This window comes from Mycothermus thermophilus (genome assembly GCF_041956435.1).
Source record: "Mycothermus thermophilus strain CBS 625.91 unplaced genomic scaffold VTJ04scaffold_1, whole genome shotgun sequence".
Taxonomy (NCBI): Eukaryota; Fungi; Ascomycota; class Sordariomycetes; order Sordariales; family Chaetomiaceae; genus Mycothermus; species Mycothermus thermophilus.
The window spans coordinates 1,769,958-1,785,879 of record NW_027191427.1 but is presented as its reverse complement, the minus strand read 5'-3'; the positions used below and the strand labels follow the sequence as shown (position 1 = coordinate 1,785,879).

General features: G+C 56.5%; 6 protein-coding genes across 6 annotated transcripts; 4 read left to right on the top strand and 2 right to left on the bottom strand.

The window, feature by feature from the left end:
- Positions 1-24: 24 nt before the first annotated feature.
- On the top strand, positions 25-246 carry VTJ04DRAFT_656 (uncharacterized protein; the record flags this gene model as incomplete). Its single annotated transcript, XM_069364792.1, has 1 exon — positions 25-246. One exon carries the CDS (start codon positions 25-27, stop codon positions 244-246), a length of 222 nt encoding a protein of 73 aa, XP_069223265.1.
- A 2,406-nt stretch (positions 247-2,652) lies between these two features.
- VTJ04DRAFT_655 (uncharacterized protein) lies at positions 2,653-5,283 on the top strand (the record flags this gene model as incomplete). The annotated part of the gene is made up of 2 exons (XM_069364781.1): positions 2,653-3,407; positions 3,477-5,283. The coding sequence occupies 2 exons, from the start codon at positions 2,653-2,655 to the stop codon at positions 5,281-5,283; spliced, it is 2,562 nt and encodes an 853-aa protein (XP_069223264.1).
- Positions 5,284-5,744: 461 nt separating this feature from the next.
- On the bottom strand, positions 5,745-6,998 carry VTJ04DRAFT_654 (uncharacterized protein; the record flags this gene model as incomplete). Its single annotated transcript, XM_069364770.1, has 1 exon — positions 5,745-6,998. The coding sequence occupies one exon, from the start codon at positions 6,996-6,998 to the stop codon at positions 5,745-5,747; it is 1,254 nt and encodes a 417-aa protein (XP_069223263.1).
- A 708-nt stretch (positions 6,999-7,706) lies between these two features.
- On the top strand, positions 7,707-10,225 carry VTJ04DRAFT_653 (uncharacterized protein; the record flags this gene model as incomplete). Its single annotated transcript, XM_069364759.1, has 2 exons — positions 7,707-10,028; positions 10,106-10,225. 2 exons carry the CDS (start codon positions 7,707-7,709, stop codon positions 10,223-10,225), a joined length of 2,442 nt encoding a protein of 813 aa, XP_069223262.1.
- A 1,142-nt stretch (positions 10,226-11,367) lies between these two features.
- Positions 11,368-12,013, top strand: VTJ04DRAFT_652 (uncharacterized protein; the record flags this gene model as incomplete). The annotated part of the gene is made up of 2 exons (XM_069364748.1): positions 11,368-11,412; positions 11,507-12,013. The coding sequence occupies 2 exons, from the start codon at positions 11,368-11,370 to the stop codon at positions 12,011-12,013; spliced, it is 552 nt and encodes a 183-aa protein (XP_069223261.1).
- A 1,068-nt stretch (positions 12,014-13,081) lies between these two features.
- Positions 13,082-14,353, bottom strand: VTJ04DRAFT_651 (uncharacterized protein; the record flags this gene model as incomplete). The annotated part of the gene is made up of 1 exon (XM_069364737.1): positions 13,082-14,353. One exon carries the CDS (start codon positions 14,351-14,353, stop codon positions 13,082-13,084), a length of 1,272 nt encoding a protein of 423 aa, XP_069223260.1.
- Between the last annotated feature and the right edge of the window lie 1,569 nt (positions 14,354-15,922).

Here is a 15,922-nt window from a genome sequence, read left to right as displayed (position 1 = left end):
AATGTTTCTGACGAGCCCTAGATGATGATGATGCCACACGGCCCCAACACAACCCCGGGTGGGTACAATGAAATGCGCCACGACAACGAACATGACTTGAGAAAAAAAGAAAGAGACAACGACGTTACGATTTTACGAATGCCTATGACGATGGCCGGATGGGGTCAAGGCGCGGAACACGGACAAGACCATGCAACAGGATTCAACTGGGATCACAAGGCTGGGAGAAACAAGGTTTTCACATAGGGTGTCTTGTCGTGCATTTCACGACCGTCCACAACCACAGGGAATTTCGTCTTTCAGGTCCCGGGAACGGAACAGGGGAACGGCGTCCAGGCATGGGAAGAAAATCACAACAGGATGGGTCCGGTTGGGATGGGGGGTCAATGGAGTATTAGGGGTTGCTTTTACGGAAATACCGGATAGAGTGGGCTGGGAAAGGAACGGAGGATGAGGGTGGAGGACTTGAGTTTTCGGTGCTTTCTTCTTTTGTTGGGAGGGGGGGGGGCGGGGTTTTGGTCTGTTGTGTTCAGAACCGGCCGAAGTGCCTACAAAGGGGTGGTTGACCACTCACTCAAGGTTGCGCGGGCTGGTTTCTTTGGGTCATTGTATTTTTCTTTTCTTTTCTTTTCGTTGACTTGTACTGAATTTTCGAGAGGTTGCCGGGACAAGGCAGAAATGGAAGGGAGCTTTTTCCTCCCTCTCATAACGTAGAGGGCCGGGTGGTGATTTTGCCTGGCGAAGGTTTTGGCGTCCATGTCGCTTATGAGACTTTGAGGGTGATAATCAAGAGGAATGATTCTGTGTAACTGTTTGGTCTGTTTCTCACGTGGAGCTGACAATGCAATGGATGGGGGATCAACGCATATGACAATTCCCTATCAACTGCAGCCTTCCGCGTGCGAGGAGGGGGTGTCACTGGACAAGATGCCTGACCTGGATAGTAGTCAGTGTCATCGGTTCAGGCCGCAAGCCATCCAACCCATAGGCTTTCTCTCCGCCCGGCGGAATGGTCAATAACTACTCCGCCTATATGCTTGTTTCACATTTGACAGTTGTCGATCTCAGGTAGGTAGTAGTCAGTGCCATCGGTTCCCAAGCCGTTACTGGTTACTTCGGCGGAATATATTTCCTATCCGTCCAGCGGAATGCGTCAATGACTCCTCCGGCTAGATGCTTGTTTCACATTTGACAGTTGTCACGGTGGGGTGAGATGTGTACTACCACCTAGCTGCAATGCACCCATAGCAAAGCTTCGGCATCAGGATCTGGGCCTATGGTCTCGTGTCTTTTGACTCCGCCGCTGATGCCCGCCGTTGACGTTGTTGTGTTGACGTTGTGTTGTCTGGGTCATCATCCATCGGATCACCAATGGCCCGGCGGCCGGCCAAGACCCAAGACCCATATTTTAGACGCCGGCCCCTGTGATTGGCAGGATTGGCGAGATCCCGACAGCAAGAACTTGGCCCGTGCTTCTGGAGATCCACTTCCCCGCGTGGTGTGAGTGGTCGGAACAGAAATAGCGGCCCCTCCTTGCTCGTCCAAGGGTGTGCTGCCTTGTACGGAAGCCAGCCAGCGATTGGCGTTGAGAGTCGATGCTAGCCGCCCGGCGGCTGTTGATTCGAGGTGCAGAGGAGGGGGCTTACGAAGAAGTTCTGACTCGGAGTTTTGGGGATGTTGCCCTTCTTCTTGGTTCCTGACTAAAGAGATAATTTTTTCAGTATTTCAATTTACTTGAATTAAGGCAGTCGAGGGTCGGAAATGATTTATCAGCAGAGTCTCGAGGATGAGATCTGATAGTAATTAAGTCTTGGGAATGCCTTCATCACCCTCGTCAAAATTCGGCTTTTGGCCAAGCGGTGAATGCTGACGGGCTGTGGGCCTGCTCGGGTCGTCTACCCAGCCAGAACGCTCGCTTTGCCGACGAGCCCATGTTCGAATGCAACGCTATCACCGGCCGCTTCTTCCACTTCCTCGACACACTGCGAAGGCCGCAATCACACATCACACCTCCATCACACAAGCTGCAGATGCATGGCGCCTGTGTCCCTGAGCAGCCAACGAGGTCCCCAAGCAGCTGCCACCCCTCGCTGGCCCTGACTAGTGAAAGCCACCTTGGGGGACAAGACACAATAACGTGATGACAAGTTGCTATTTATTTCCCGCCGACCCGTCCGGGCGGATCGAAGGGGGACAAGGTGATGTATTTTATACTACCACCTACGTAGATCACACTAAAAGACTGCGAGACCGTGGGGTTTTGTCTTCTTTGGCGTCCGGCTTCTATTAGCCGCCCAGTCAGTCCTTTTTTTATCCAAAGCCGAAGACTTTTTGTTTGTTTCACGTCTTTGTTTGGAAACATCAAACACATCAAACACATCGGGCCTTGCATCCCCAGATCGGGACTTTGAAACATGCCCCTTGGATGCGACATCTAGACGCCAGAGCATCTTCTTTAAAGCTCCTCCGGCCCCTGATCTGTCTCGAGTTTGCATCTCGAGATCCCTCTCCGCGCTTCCCTGAGCCCACTGCACATGGGCCCGGCGGATACCACGGCCACCAGCGAGTCTCGTCTGTCACAGCTTGTTGGACTTTGACAACCTTCAGGGTGTCTGGTTGGACCTAGACAACAGGGCAGCCGCCGCCATCACCATGTCTCCCTCTCCTTGCCTCAAGACCCGCATCTCGTCTCCCCTCGAGGCCGCGGGGGGCCTCGCCTACAACGACCAACTCCCCGGCCAGGTCGAGGAGGCCCTTCACTACGTCTCCAAGAGGCTTGCGAAGCGGTCCCGCCGCATCACCTTGCTCGTCGTGCGCCGGGACTACCAACTCCCCACCTCACCCATCGAGTCTCCCACCTTCACTCCGAGCCCGCACGCCATCTCTCCCGTTGGCCGTCTGCCGTTGAACATCAACACCCCCGCTCCATCTTCTTCGTCGTCGTCCTCCAGGTTACAAGCCCTGAAGCAGCTCGTCCGCGGCGCACCAGGACACAGCTCGGGGGATGTCTCGATCAAGGAGCGCATCGTCCACGTCCATCTGGACCACCTCCGGAACGGGACCGTCTCGCCGGCCTTTAGCGAAGCGTCCGTCTGGTCGGGGTCGACCGTCTCATCCCGCTCCACCGCCACCGACTCTTCCGCATCCTCGGCGGGCTACCGGGCACGATGGCCCGGGTATCCCCTCCCGAACGGCAGCGTGCCCGTCACTCCGGCCACGCCGTTTACCCCCTTTTCCGTGATGTCGTCGGCGACGGGCATGACAAGTCCGTTGTCGAGGTTTGGGCCGTCGCCAGCGCCGACGCCGAGGTTTGGCATGAAGCTGATGTATACGCATCCGTTGGACCCGAGGGAGGAGAAGAGCCTGCGGCAGGCGCTGGATAAGGCTGCAAAGAAGTTCCATCTTGAGTATGCCTGCCACCCTTTTATTTCTCTAATCACCTGCAATGCCTGTGTGTGCTGACGGAGAAAATTCAGCCCCAACTTCTGGTTTCCCTCCCCCGTCCTCGCCTCCGCCCTCGGCCTGCCCGTCGAGTTGGTGCTCAAATCCGTCGCCCAAAACGAAGCCCTTTTCACCTCAGACCACCTCACCCTCCTGTCCCTCGACCACCTCTACACCTTCCGCGCCGCGCTGCAGGCCTTCACCCGCAGCCGCGCGACCTTCCGCCTCGAGGACGCCGTCGACGAACTCCGCAAGCTGTTCCTGTCGGGCGGCCGCCGCGCGCTGCGCAAGAGCGCCCTGCTGGCTGCGTACCGGTGGCTCGATCCCGTCAGCGATGCGGCGCTGGAGGAGGTGTGCGCCATGTACGAGCGCGCGTACGGCGGGTTGGAGAGGGAGAGGGGCGTGGTGAATGACGTGGATGGGGACCAGGGGTGGCCGTTGTCGGGCGCGGAGGAGGAGAGGATGAAGAAGGAGCAGAAGAACGCGGAGAAGACGGAAGGGGAGGAGAAGGAGGAGGAGGAGGCCGTGGTGGTTGTCACCCCCCCGTCTTCGCCGAGGAGGGAGGCTTTTGTGGTGGCGCCGAACCCGTTGCGGTCTTCGCCGCCCATGTGTGAGAGAAGGGAGGAGAACAACAACCAGCCGAGGACAATTAACTTGGCCAGCGCGCTGGATAAGGAGACCATGCTCTCTCCTGAGGTCAAAGAACTCATGCTGGCCGACGACGATTACGACGATAGCACGTCGGATTTGGACGCCATCGAGGCTTGGTACCGCGAGGTTGAGAAGCAGTCGATGGCACAAGAGCAGCTGCATCTCCAGCAGCAGCAGCAGCAGCAGCAGCAGCGGCAGCAGCAGCAACAACAACAACAACAACAACAACAACAACAACAACAACAACAACAACAACAACAACAACAACAACAACAACAACAACAACAACAACAACAACAACAACAACAACAACAACAACAACAATCCCAACAGGAGAAAGAAGCTCCAGGTCCATCGAAGGAGGAGGTGCTTCACCCGCTCCGCTCCAACCCTGCCTCCTCCGAGGCACCCAAACCCACGACCACCACCTCCTCCGCAGCACCCCCGATGACCCGGCCGATGACCCCACCTCCCGCGCCTCCAACAACAGCAACCTACCGCGACCGCCCTTGGGAGAAGAAGGTGCTGGTCGAGCCCGACATCGAGGAGCTGGTCAAGACCACGCCCAAGCTCCGGCCCCCGCCGCCGGGGAGGTTGTTGGGTCTGAAGCTGCAGACCAAGTTTGACCGGCCGGGGTTGGGCGGAAAGGGGACGACGACAACAACAGCCACTACTGTGGATAAAAAGAACGCAGGCGCAATGACGGGGCAGGAGAAGAATGGCATGCCGAGTCTGGATCCGGATCACAGCACGGATCAGAACAGTAGGGGCGCCGAAGAGGAGGAGGAGGATCTCACCGCCCGTCCGCAGAGCGCTATCAAGACGCATCATTACTTCCCCCATCCCACCAACACCAGCAACAACGATACCAACACCGAGGACACCACCAACGGACCGGCCAACTCAATCGACTCTCTCCTCATCATCAACAGCAACATAACAACGGACGGCTCAACGCCGCCAACGACGCTGATGATGGGCCAGGAACCGCCGAGCAGATTCAGCAGGCAATCCCAAATGTCGTACTACCTCCAACAGCAACGACAGCAGTCGCTGCTTTGGGCGGACGAGGGACAAAGGATCGGACCGCTGACGCCAAACCGGTCCGAGGACATCTCGCCCATCACGAGGGGCGAGTGGGGGTTCTTGATGGCGGGGAAGGCGAGGACGGTGCAGATTGAGACTTGTTGATTACCTACCTACCTATTCACCTAGGTACGGATGTGAAATATTTTGCGGGAGGGGGGAAAGGAATAGGGTTTGGATTTTGGATAGGTACATGAACCGGCGTTCTCGGTTGGGATAGGCGTTTTTTTCTTGGGCGGTTCTCTTGTACATATATCTTGCATTATTGGGTTGAGGCAGGCAGTCACCGCCTCCCAGTCCCTGTCATGAGTGGGAAAGGCAAGGGCGCAGAAATGCAAATTGAGCCATAAAAGGCATCGTTATCGCCACCTTCATCTTCATCGAAATTGTTGTTCTCGGGTATCATTTTTGGTATCCAGAAAGAAGAATCGCTGCGATAGACCGTCATCGCCTCAACTACTACTTACAAGACTGCATTGACCACTCCTGTTTCATGTTTCCACCGTAAAGTAAAAGGCAGTGTACAAGGTAACCATAAGGAGGTACAACACAACACAACACAGCAATTACTTTCCCCACCCATACCTCCCCATCGCCTCCCCCTTGGCCGCCCTCTGCCTCGCGTAGCTCTCCTCGAGCGCCTCGCGGTTGCTCTGGGCCACCTGCACCACCTGGCGCAGGCTGTGCTTGCCGGGCGCGATGGCGCGCACCGGGTTGTACGCCTGCACGCCCGACGCGCGCAGGGCCTCGTTGTGCGCGTACTCCTGCTCCATGTCAAAGCGGACCACCCGGGCGTTGGTTGCGGCAGCGGCCGGGTTGCCGGCGGCGGCGCGGCCGAAGAGTTCGCGCTGCGCGGCGCGGGAGAGGCCGGCGGTGAGGGCGGCGAGGTCGTTTTGTTGTTGTTGGGCCTGTTGTGGTGGTTGCTGGGGTTGTTGTTGGTAGGTGGGATAGGCGGAGGTGACGGCCGTTTCGTCTTGATCGTAGGTGTAGTCGTAGGTGGTGCTGGTGGGTTGGGGAGCAGAGGAGAGATAGGGGTCGTAGTCGGTCACGGAAGAGGTTACTGATGGTTTGGAGTTTGAGGCAGGGGACGGTTGCTCGTCGTCGTCGCCGGCGGAGAATAAGGAGATCTTCTTCTTAGGAGGAGGGGGTTCTGGCGCTGCGGTTGTGGCGGGTTGTGGTGACGCGGTGCCGGCTTGAGGCGTCGCGGCTGATCCGTTTGGAGCGCTCGGTGTCCCGGCAGGGCCTGGCTTCTTGTTCTTGATGGGCGCCTTCTTCCTGGCCACAGAGAGCGGCTTGAACATGAGCGGTTTGCCCACCAGCTTCACCTCCTCTTCTGGCTTTTGACCTTCGGGTATTGAAGGTCCCGATGGTGCGGAAGCAGCATTGCCATCGACGCCGGACTTTTCATCATCATCATCATCACCTCCTCCATAATCCTTGTCGCGCACGAATGCCGGCGCAGCGCCAGTGCGCAGATGCACTCCAGGGGCCGGCGCGGAGGTCTCTTTCTTCACAGAAGCTGCGGGTGCAGCAGCACCTGATTTCTTGGGTGGCGGCAGGAAAGATCCAAGGTTGCTGAACCGGCTGGTGCCCGATGTTTTAACGCGCTTCGCAGGCGGTTCATTGGTCGCGGAATCGTCATCAGCGGAACTCGAGGGGCCGAGATTGACGACGATCTTTGCGGTTCCCGAGGACCTGTCGAGGAGCTTCTGGAAGGGTTTCTTTGCAGGTGCGGCAGAGACAGGAGCTGGCTGGGGCGGCTGGGGCGGCTGGACGGTTTCAGAGTCCGACTCCGAATCGGAATAGTCAACAAGACCCATGGTGAAGGCTACTGTTGTATTGGGAGTCGGGATGATGGGAGATATAAGTTTGGGAGTTTTGGATGCTTGTTGTGTCTGTTGATGTTGGAGGTTGCAGGAAGGAATGGAAGTCGCCGTCATTGCAGCTTTGGCTTGCCAAGACAAGATGCCAAGCATCTGAGGCGATCCACTCAGAGACAGCGCCAAGACGCAACATGGATCCATTTCCTTGGCTGGACTCCAAACCGGCGGATCGTCTCCGTATCATCCCCCACTTCTCATGGCTGGACATCCACTTCGGCCCAGCTTCAACCTGTTTCATGTGCATCTGCATCTGGATGGACTTGGATTGACCCGTGGCCTCACCTTGCCTGCTTGAGTTCATCGTGAAGTGACCGTCTGCCAGAAGAAGCCGATATTATCTACTATTCTTCATCCCCTTACTTGCCATGGTCCATCTTTGACGTGCTGCAGCTGGTCACTGCGGCCTCACTCAAATATCTCCGTCTCACAGTCTCCCTCTCGTCCTGTCTGAAGCCCGTCGGGGTTCCATTCCTCAGCATCTTCCACTGTCCACCTTCTCACTCCTCACCTCTCTCCAACAAACTCCTCGCAGAATATCGATGCCTATGCATCATTCGTATGCCTAAACCATCTGACCCATCCGTGCGCCATCATGTCGGTGATTCAACTAGAAGAGTATGATATATCGTGCCCATCTCTGCTTTCATGAGAGTCTCTATATTGACTGTCTTCATCAGCCTGGTCCTGTACCAGTTACGAACCGGCTACCTCAATGAGATTGCCGATGGGGTTGGGGAGCGCCTTTTCACTCTCAATGAGGGCTTTCTCAACTCTGCTCCCTTCAAGGCCGCTGGCTGGCGCACCAATCCCGGCTTGATCAAGCGCACTCACTCACCTCCTATCCCCACTGCTGTTGCCTCCGACTACTTCCAGGCGCCTCGCCGTCCTGGTCTAACTCTGGAAGATGAGGGAGATGAAGTCCACCTGTTTTCGGGCAGCGCCCCTGAGATCACCGGCCCGAGTATGGCAACCAAGCGCCGCCGTCGTCGGGAGCAGATGGAGGAGGACGACAGCAGCGACCTCAGCGATGAGAGCGACGATGAGCCTGAGCAGCAGCGTGCTGCTCAACAGATAAAATTTGCCAAAATGCCCCTGCGGACCCGCTCGGGCTCTTCCCCAATACAGTCTTCAACCCTCCGCCAGAACACCACCTTCTCATCTCCGCGTGTCGCCCCGCGTAGGGGTTCTCAATCCGCCCTGGAGACGGTCAAGGAACGCGCCCGTCGAGACACCGTCACGAGCAGCGAAATATCCTCCGATAATGACTTGGAGTCCTCTGGCTTCCGGCATCGCGAAGCTGCCCGTGCCGCCGCAGAACGTGCAGCCAAGTTGTCGGTTCAGCTGCAAGTGGCTGAGAATGCTGCTGAGGAGAACGGCGCCAAGCGCCAGAGCGATCTTCTCGACGAAGAAGACTCGGATGCCTCGGACATGTCGTCCGCCCTCCTCGAAAGTATCGACTCGGCCTCCATCTTGGACACTGTCAAGAACCCCCTCAACGCATCCCCAAGAGAACAGGTCGTCGGCACACCACCTCGAGAGTTTACGAGACGATCCACCATCCGCAAATCAGCCATGCCCCCGCCGCTTCGCGTCATGGCCGAGCTGCCACCGCCCCGGCCAATGTCTACGATCCGACCCCTGAGCATGGTTCAGCCAAAGAGCTTGCTCTCGGCTGCCCTCAAGGCAAAAAAGACGAAACCCACTCTTCCTTTCGACCGCTTCGCCTCGCTGTCGGGGCAGGGAGATCCGAATCCCATTAGGCTCCGCATATACGCCCCGTTTTCCAAAACTCCATCCAAGCCGTTTGAGGTGCTTATGAGGCGGACTGTCCATCATGGGGAAGGCGGTGACAGACCTGTGACGGTTGCCGATTTGATCGGGCTGAGTTTATGGCGCTACAATGAGGAGAAGCTGGAGCCTCCACTGCCCAGCGACAAGCTCAATGTGAATTGGTGGACGCTGCGAATGGTGGAGGAAGATGGCGAGGTCGACGATGACTTCCCACCGCTCGACCGCAAGAAAAATCTCATCTCTTTCACCACAGCAAACAATAGGGCCGGCCGGTCCCGGTCCAACTCAAGGGTCTACGACATTTTCGCCCTGGTGCAGGCGTCACCTGAGGAATACGAGGAAAACAAGCGCGCCACTCCCGAGTTCGAGGAAGAGGCGGCGGCGGCAGCAGCAGAGGAGGAGGAACTAACTCCACGGAGCACCCCGCAACCAACGGGCGGCATTCCTCCTCCACCAGCACAACCCCGTGAGAATCCTCTCCTGAATACAGCCTACCGCGCCAGCAATGTCATGTTTGCCGACGTCCCCCAAACGACCCAGCAAGCCAGCAATGTCCAGAATCGCGGTGAGAAGCGGCTATTGCGTATCCATATCCATTCCTCGGACATCCCTCCCGGGCAAATGATCACGCTCGACGTCAGCACCGATACATGGCTTGCCGAAGTGCTGGACATTGCATGCCGGAAACGACAGCTCGACAGAGCCAACCACGTCCTGAAACTTCCCAATTCCGGCACCGTGGTCATGCTCGACCGCACCGTCGCCTCTCTGGGCAATGTCACGGACTTGGATCTCTACCGCCGGCGCTTCGCGACAGACGGGCCTTTGATGGCCGGCTCGCTGAGCAGTTCCTCCCCGAGGCCACACCTGTTCAATGAGAACGCGAGCTGGACCAAGGGCAAGAAGACCAAGCTCCTGGGCACCCACCCGCTGGCGAAAGAGGTGCTGAAGCAGGAGGAGCTGGGCGTCTCGACCAACTACAAAAAGTACACGGTCTGGCGGAAGCAGCCGATGCGCCTGCTCTCGGAGAAATTGTTTGCCATTGACGGCGAGTACGTCCACATCATGCCGGCTTCGGGCGGAAAGCTCGCTGATGGGGATGGCAAGTCGACGACGGTGCATTTTAGCAATGTGGTGGGTTGCAAAGTGTCGAGGAAACATCCGACCAATTTTAAGGTGAGTACACAAGACTCTGGGACTCTTCCCAGTGATCCCAGGACAACGGCAGATTAGACTAACATGGCCATCTGTAGCTGGTGGTTTTCAAGTCAACCGAAAGCAAGCGGTACGACTTCGTGACGAGTAGCGCCGAGGATGCTGCCGAGATTGTCGAGGAGCTCAAAAAGGGCATTTCTCCATACCGTGAGGTCTGAGCATGACTCGGTCAATGGTAGAGGGGCTGCTCTGGAGTTTCAACCTTCCTGTGAAACCATGCACCGCACACTTATGACGGACGATGCTTTCACGTTCCATGTTTCCATCGTGATGTCATTCCCAACGCAACCGACCCCGCACAGTCTAGCAGCACGGAGCTGACAACGACGACGACCGTCATTAAGGTGGGGACGGGGACGACTACCACAATTTGCCACTCCCAACTACGCCGGGGTAGGGATGTAGCTTGACCGTCTTCAGACGAAGCTTGAAGCAAAGATGGAGGAACAAGAAAAGGATGGTGAGGGGCTTTTCAGACACATGCGAGTAAAGAAGTTGTGGTTAAGGGAGCTGGTTTTCTCGGTTTTGGTTCGTGGCGATGGTGCATCCATAGCAGCTGATGGTTGTACTTTACAGAGGCTTGGAAGCTAGGAGAGCTGGTGGGTGGCCTGACACTGATAGCCTGGAATTGCCACATGTTTGTGTATGTGGGATGGATTCCATCGATCGAACAATCAAACAACCCGCGGCGAGGAGTTTTGGAGAGGCATTTTTTGACCTTGAGTTGTGACGCCATTACCCCGAGCTTTTGAGCAATGCTAGCCAATGAGCTGAGCGGACGTGGCCTGAGGCTATGCTACTTCCTGTAGCCCATCGCCATCATGGTTACCCGGTGGTAGATGACCTCTTAGACAGGGTGATGTAGCTCGGAAGGGCTTGTGAGGTTCGCGGCAAGTTCATGACTACCTTGGATGGGGCTTTGCTTCCAACCAAGGATGGAAACTGGGGAAGTGTGTATGACGATGGGGGTGTTTTCCACGAAGTGGCCTCTCAGTCATCATGAAGGGCTCGATCGAGCGTCATGTAGTTCCCTGATATCCGGGATCTCGATGTGAGGTTTTCCATACGTATAAGAGCCGTTCGTACAGGTAGTCGGTTCTCTCTCTTCTACTCGTTCCGCCTCTTCCTACTTTCTACGTGGCTACAGCATCTTAAATCACTCGCTCCGGTTTGCCTCTCTGTCTCCAGAAAGGCGAGATTGCTTCAGCGTCCCCGTGGTTGCCAGAATAATAATACCCACCTCCTCTCTGCTTATTATACACTTCCAACAGCTTCGCGTCAAGTCAAGGAGGCCATCAAGATGCGCTACGCTGCCCTCCTCTCCTTCTTCGCCGCCCTGGTTTCGGTATGTCCCACCATCTCCAAACTTATCTTCCCCCCTTTCCTTCATCCACAGTCTATCACAACACCTCATAGTTACTAACCACCCCAACTTCCAGGCCCAACAAACCACCATCATCACCCAAATCATCCCCGAAACCCCTACTCCTCCTGAGGCCACCCCTCCCGCCCCCGAAACCATCACTCCTCCTCCGGACACGGCGGCCACGGAAAGCGTCACCACCACCACCATCGACGCCTCCCGCGCGAGCGAGCTCTCGTCCATTTCCTCTCGGCTCGCCTCGCGCCTCAGTTCCATCAGCGCCGAGTACGAGAGCCGCATCAGCAGCCTCGAGGCGGAGCTGGCGACGGCCACCGCCGGCGAGATTAGGTCGTCCATCGAGTCGCGCATCAGCTCGGTCCGTAGCGAAGCTACTGAAGACGTGATCGAGGCGACCAGCGAAGCTGGCGAGGACTATACCAACGTGCTGGGCCCCACGGCGACGGGCGGTGAGGTGGTGGTGACCACCACGGTACCTGGGGAGGGGAGCCACGCTGGGGTGCAGGCGGCGGTGGGGATGGGGGTTTTGATGGGCGGTGCGGTGGCGGTTTGGGGGGCTTTGTAAAAATCTAATGAATGAATGGAGGAGGAGAAGATGGGGTTTGGGGATAGTATGTGGAGGGAAGAGAGTGTGTGAGGAGTGTACCTAGTTGTGCGAAAGATAGGTTCGGGTGTCAGATGGTGGGTTGAAGGGGGCTCATCTGGGGAACAACTGGGTGAGATGGACTTAATTGGCGTCAAAAGGGGTGATGGATGGAGGTATTAGGTCCACGTAATGTTGCGGTCGCCGGTGGGAAAAATGGAAAAGTGTTTTTGCGTTTCTGTCCGCTGCTGATGCTGCTGATGAGGTTTCCGTTTTGAGACGAGATATGAGTGTGGTGGCAGCAGAGGTAACCCGATCGTCCCGAGAATAGTCTCTCCTGAATATCTGGTTTATCTTGTGTATATTTACTCGTAGCTAATAACTCTACTCTCCAACAATATTATTTCTCAACGGGTGAGAATGCCCTCACTCCCTACTCGGGCGCGTTTGTCCGTCTTCATTTCACATTGCAAGGGAACTGGCTATGAGTAGTCCGATGTCACAGTACGTCAGAGAAAGGGCTGTCTCTCAGACGATAGAGATATGGTCTCGGAGACGGCGACAACTTTTCTCACGGTTGACGTCAGCCAAGTAGATCCCGATCCCGATCCCGATCCCAATCCTGATCTCTCCAAACATCCCATGTTTACCAATGGGTCAATTTGCGATTTCGATTCCGAACTGACCGGGATACCAAACCGACATCTTCCTGGTATCTGTACAATAGGAGAGGCTCGTCAACTATTGAGGGACTTTACGAGTAGATGGCGATCCTCCCAGTGCCGGGTATCCAACCCGGTCGATGTCAGGACAGTGGAATTGCTCCTACAACTACCTTGGACCAGGAACTGCCCGTGACCCTATGAGTGGTGTTGATGTTGAGGCTACTGAACAAGGCGAAACAAACAGTGGGTAAAAAATAACAAGTAAAAAAATGTTCTACTACAAAACCAGTTGCACAATGTTCGAACACCTATCAGGGCGTATGTATCTATTGGTGAACCATCGAGAAATTGAGATTCAAGTCCACAGAACTAGCCGTGTCGATGTCTATGCACTCTTCCGGGTATCATTCCACAAGGCATCCACCACCTGGAAAATGGCCGTGACATCCCGCATAACAGCCTCGTCAACCTTGCCCCCAAGCCGCTGCAGCATCTTGTCCGGATGCCACCTCACTCTCTCCTCCTTCAGCCTCGCGGCAAACTCCTTCTCTCCCAGCTCCTCCAACCCAATCCCATTCACAAAGAACGCGCGCACCCTATCCCGCTGAATCTCCTCCCCGCGAACCTCCCCCACCCCATCCGGCCACGGGATCTCATCCACCACATCACCACCGCCATCTCCGCTCTTTGCCTTCATCCTCTCCTCCCACTCGGCCCATCTGGCGCGGTACCTTTCCCAACCCTCCCTCATTGCCTTCTTCCTCCTCCTCTCCTCCCCTCTGAGCAACGCCTTTTCCATCTCCCTGGCGACCCTCGCCTCCTCCTCTCGCTTTCTCTCCGCCTCCTCGCGCTCCCGCCTGCGCCGCTCCCGCGCCTCGAGCAAGCCCGCGTGCGTCTTCTCCCACATCTTCTGCCGCACGTACGCCGCGTACTCCTCGTCCGTCATGCGCTCCAGCTCGCCGCCGCCAGCGGCGTTCGGCCCGGAGCCGGGGGGAGGGTAGATGTGGATGGGCTGGCCGTAGACGGCCTCCCAGTAGGCGGCGCCCTCGTCGTCGGCCATGGCGTCGAAGAGGGATTCCCGGAAGGCGGTGTTGGGGGTGAGAGGCGGGTCGAGGTAGGGGTCATCTTGGTCGTCTTGAGGTGGTGGTGGGGTTTTGGAGCGGCGCCGGCGGTGACGGTGGTGGCGGCGGTGGTGATGGCGATGGTGGTGGTGTCTGTCGTTGTCGCGGTCCTTGTCACCGTCACGGTCCTCGTTATGGTCACCATCGCTGTCCCTTCGGCGCCGTCGATGGTGTCGGCTTTCATCATCGTCTTCGTCTCTGTGTCTTGATCGATGTCTGTGCCGATGGCGACGGCGATCGTAGTCATCGTCGTCTCCCCGGTGACGTGATGACTTGGAGGACTTGGATTTGAAACGGAATCTGGTTGCTCTTGGCGCGTTCGGGTCACGGTCTTCCCGCGACCGGGATCGGCTTCGGCTTCGACTTGGTTTCTTTTCGCGGGCGTCCTCCCGGCTGGCAGGTCGCTCCGGAGAGCGTGTGCAATCTCGGATGGGTTTTGCGGTAGCGCTCTGGCTGGGCGTTGGCTCGGGAGGATTGAATGACGCGAGGACGCGGCGGCGCTTGGGCGAGCGCGGAGATTCGATGAAGTGGTCCATGACGGGTGCCAATTTCTGCGACGGCTAGCAGATGAAAAATGGGCGTTTATGGTTTGCGAGTCTTCATGTCGAAGCGTTTAGCAGTCGGCGTGTTGTTGGCTTGTTGTCTCAGGTAGGTTGTTTAGAGCAACGATGAAAGGAAGTGGTTCCTTCCGTCCTCGACACGTCAGGCTTCCGGCAGAGCCCCACTCTATTTGCCAAGATTGTGGGGCCGTCCACATGGATCCGACAGCCCGGGCAGGAAGCCGCCAAGGCCGATCCTGTTCCCGGCGTCGGGCCCCGTTGCCGGCCCGGTCAGTGGGTCCCGACTCCGGATGGCTCCGGATGTCTCGGTGCAACCGCCGTCCGGGCCCGGAGCGGTGGAACGGAGGTCCACAACACAACACTCACCACCACCAAGGATGCTCGATGTCTGGATCGCCTCATTTTTCATTGATAGATGCATGAAACCTTGGGCTGTTCTGCTCTGCATAACAAGCACAAGGTGCGGGACCGCATTTGTTCTCTGTAACTCTCAAGCACAACTGCGTGTTGCTCGAGATCCTCATCAACTGTACATAGGTACTGAGTACAGAGTATCTCTGGTGCAACCCCACGGACTGGCAGCGATGTATACGCGACTTGGACGCCGCTGTAACCTTGCTCCCCGGGGGGCCCTTCCGGTGTCCCAGCACCTTGGTTTAGTCAGGGGGTCAGTCGTATTCAACCACGGCGGCAACTCCCAGGACAGATGCAGGCCATCACATTACGACCACCCAGGTACCGCTCATTGCCTTGGTGTAAACGCCGGATCTCGTGCCTCTTCCCAAACCCTTGGACAACCACAAATTACTCACAGATAAGACCAAGAAAAGAAACACGGGAAGCCCCAAATCCTACCCACTAATGTCTCTGAACCAAACTTACTGGGGACAAAGGCGACTGGCTGGGTACGGTACTTGGAAGGCGAAATCTTGGCTGTGGCGGAGGGGATGCTAGATACCGCGAAGAAAGGCCGAGATTACCTTGTGCAACGTCGGTGGGTAACGGTTATTATTGGCAGTTCCTTTTTCGACGATGAGTCGGAGAGGCAATGTCCCAATACAACATTGGGATTTGTTCGTTTCGAGTTTTCGGTTCATTTTCTTTCTGCCCTGTAAGTGACGGGGCAAGTTTTCAACCATCGTACGCGTGGTTTTGCGAAAGTGGACGGGGAAAGAAACCTGACGTGGGAGGGTTGCACTTTAATGCAAGTTGATGATCATAGTGGTTGGCACAGCAAAGTGCGACATCGGGCTCGCAAGCTTCGCTTTTTTAGACAGCAACGTTGTATTCATAATTCGAACTTCTTTGATAACTTGTTACCTCGATCATCCAAGAGACTGCACTCCAGTACGGAGTCCTATGTAACACACACATTTACTGACTGGACAGCAGACACCCCGGAATACCAAAGGCGGCATGGCTTCGTCGTACACAGCGTAGATGTTGAATGTTTCCAATAATTGTCATCCTCACTAGATCAATGCATGAAGCAAATACAGACCAAGCCTTGCATGTCAAGCTGCCAACACGTCGTGGCCTCCTCCA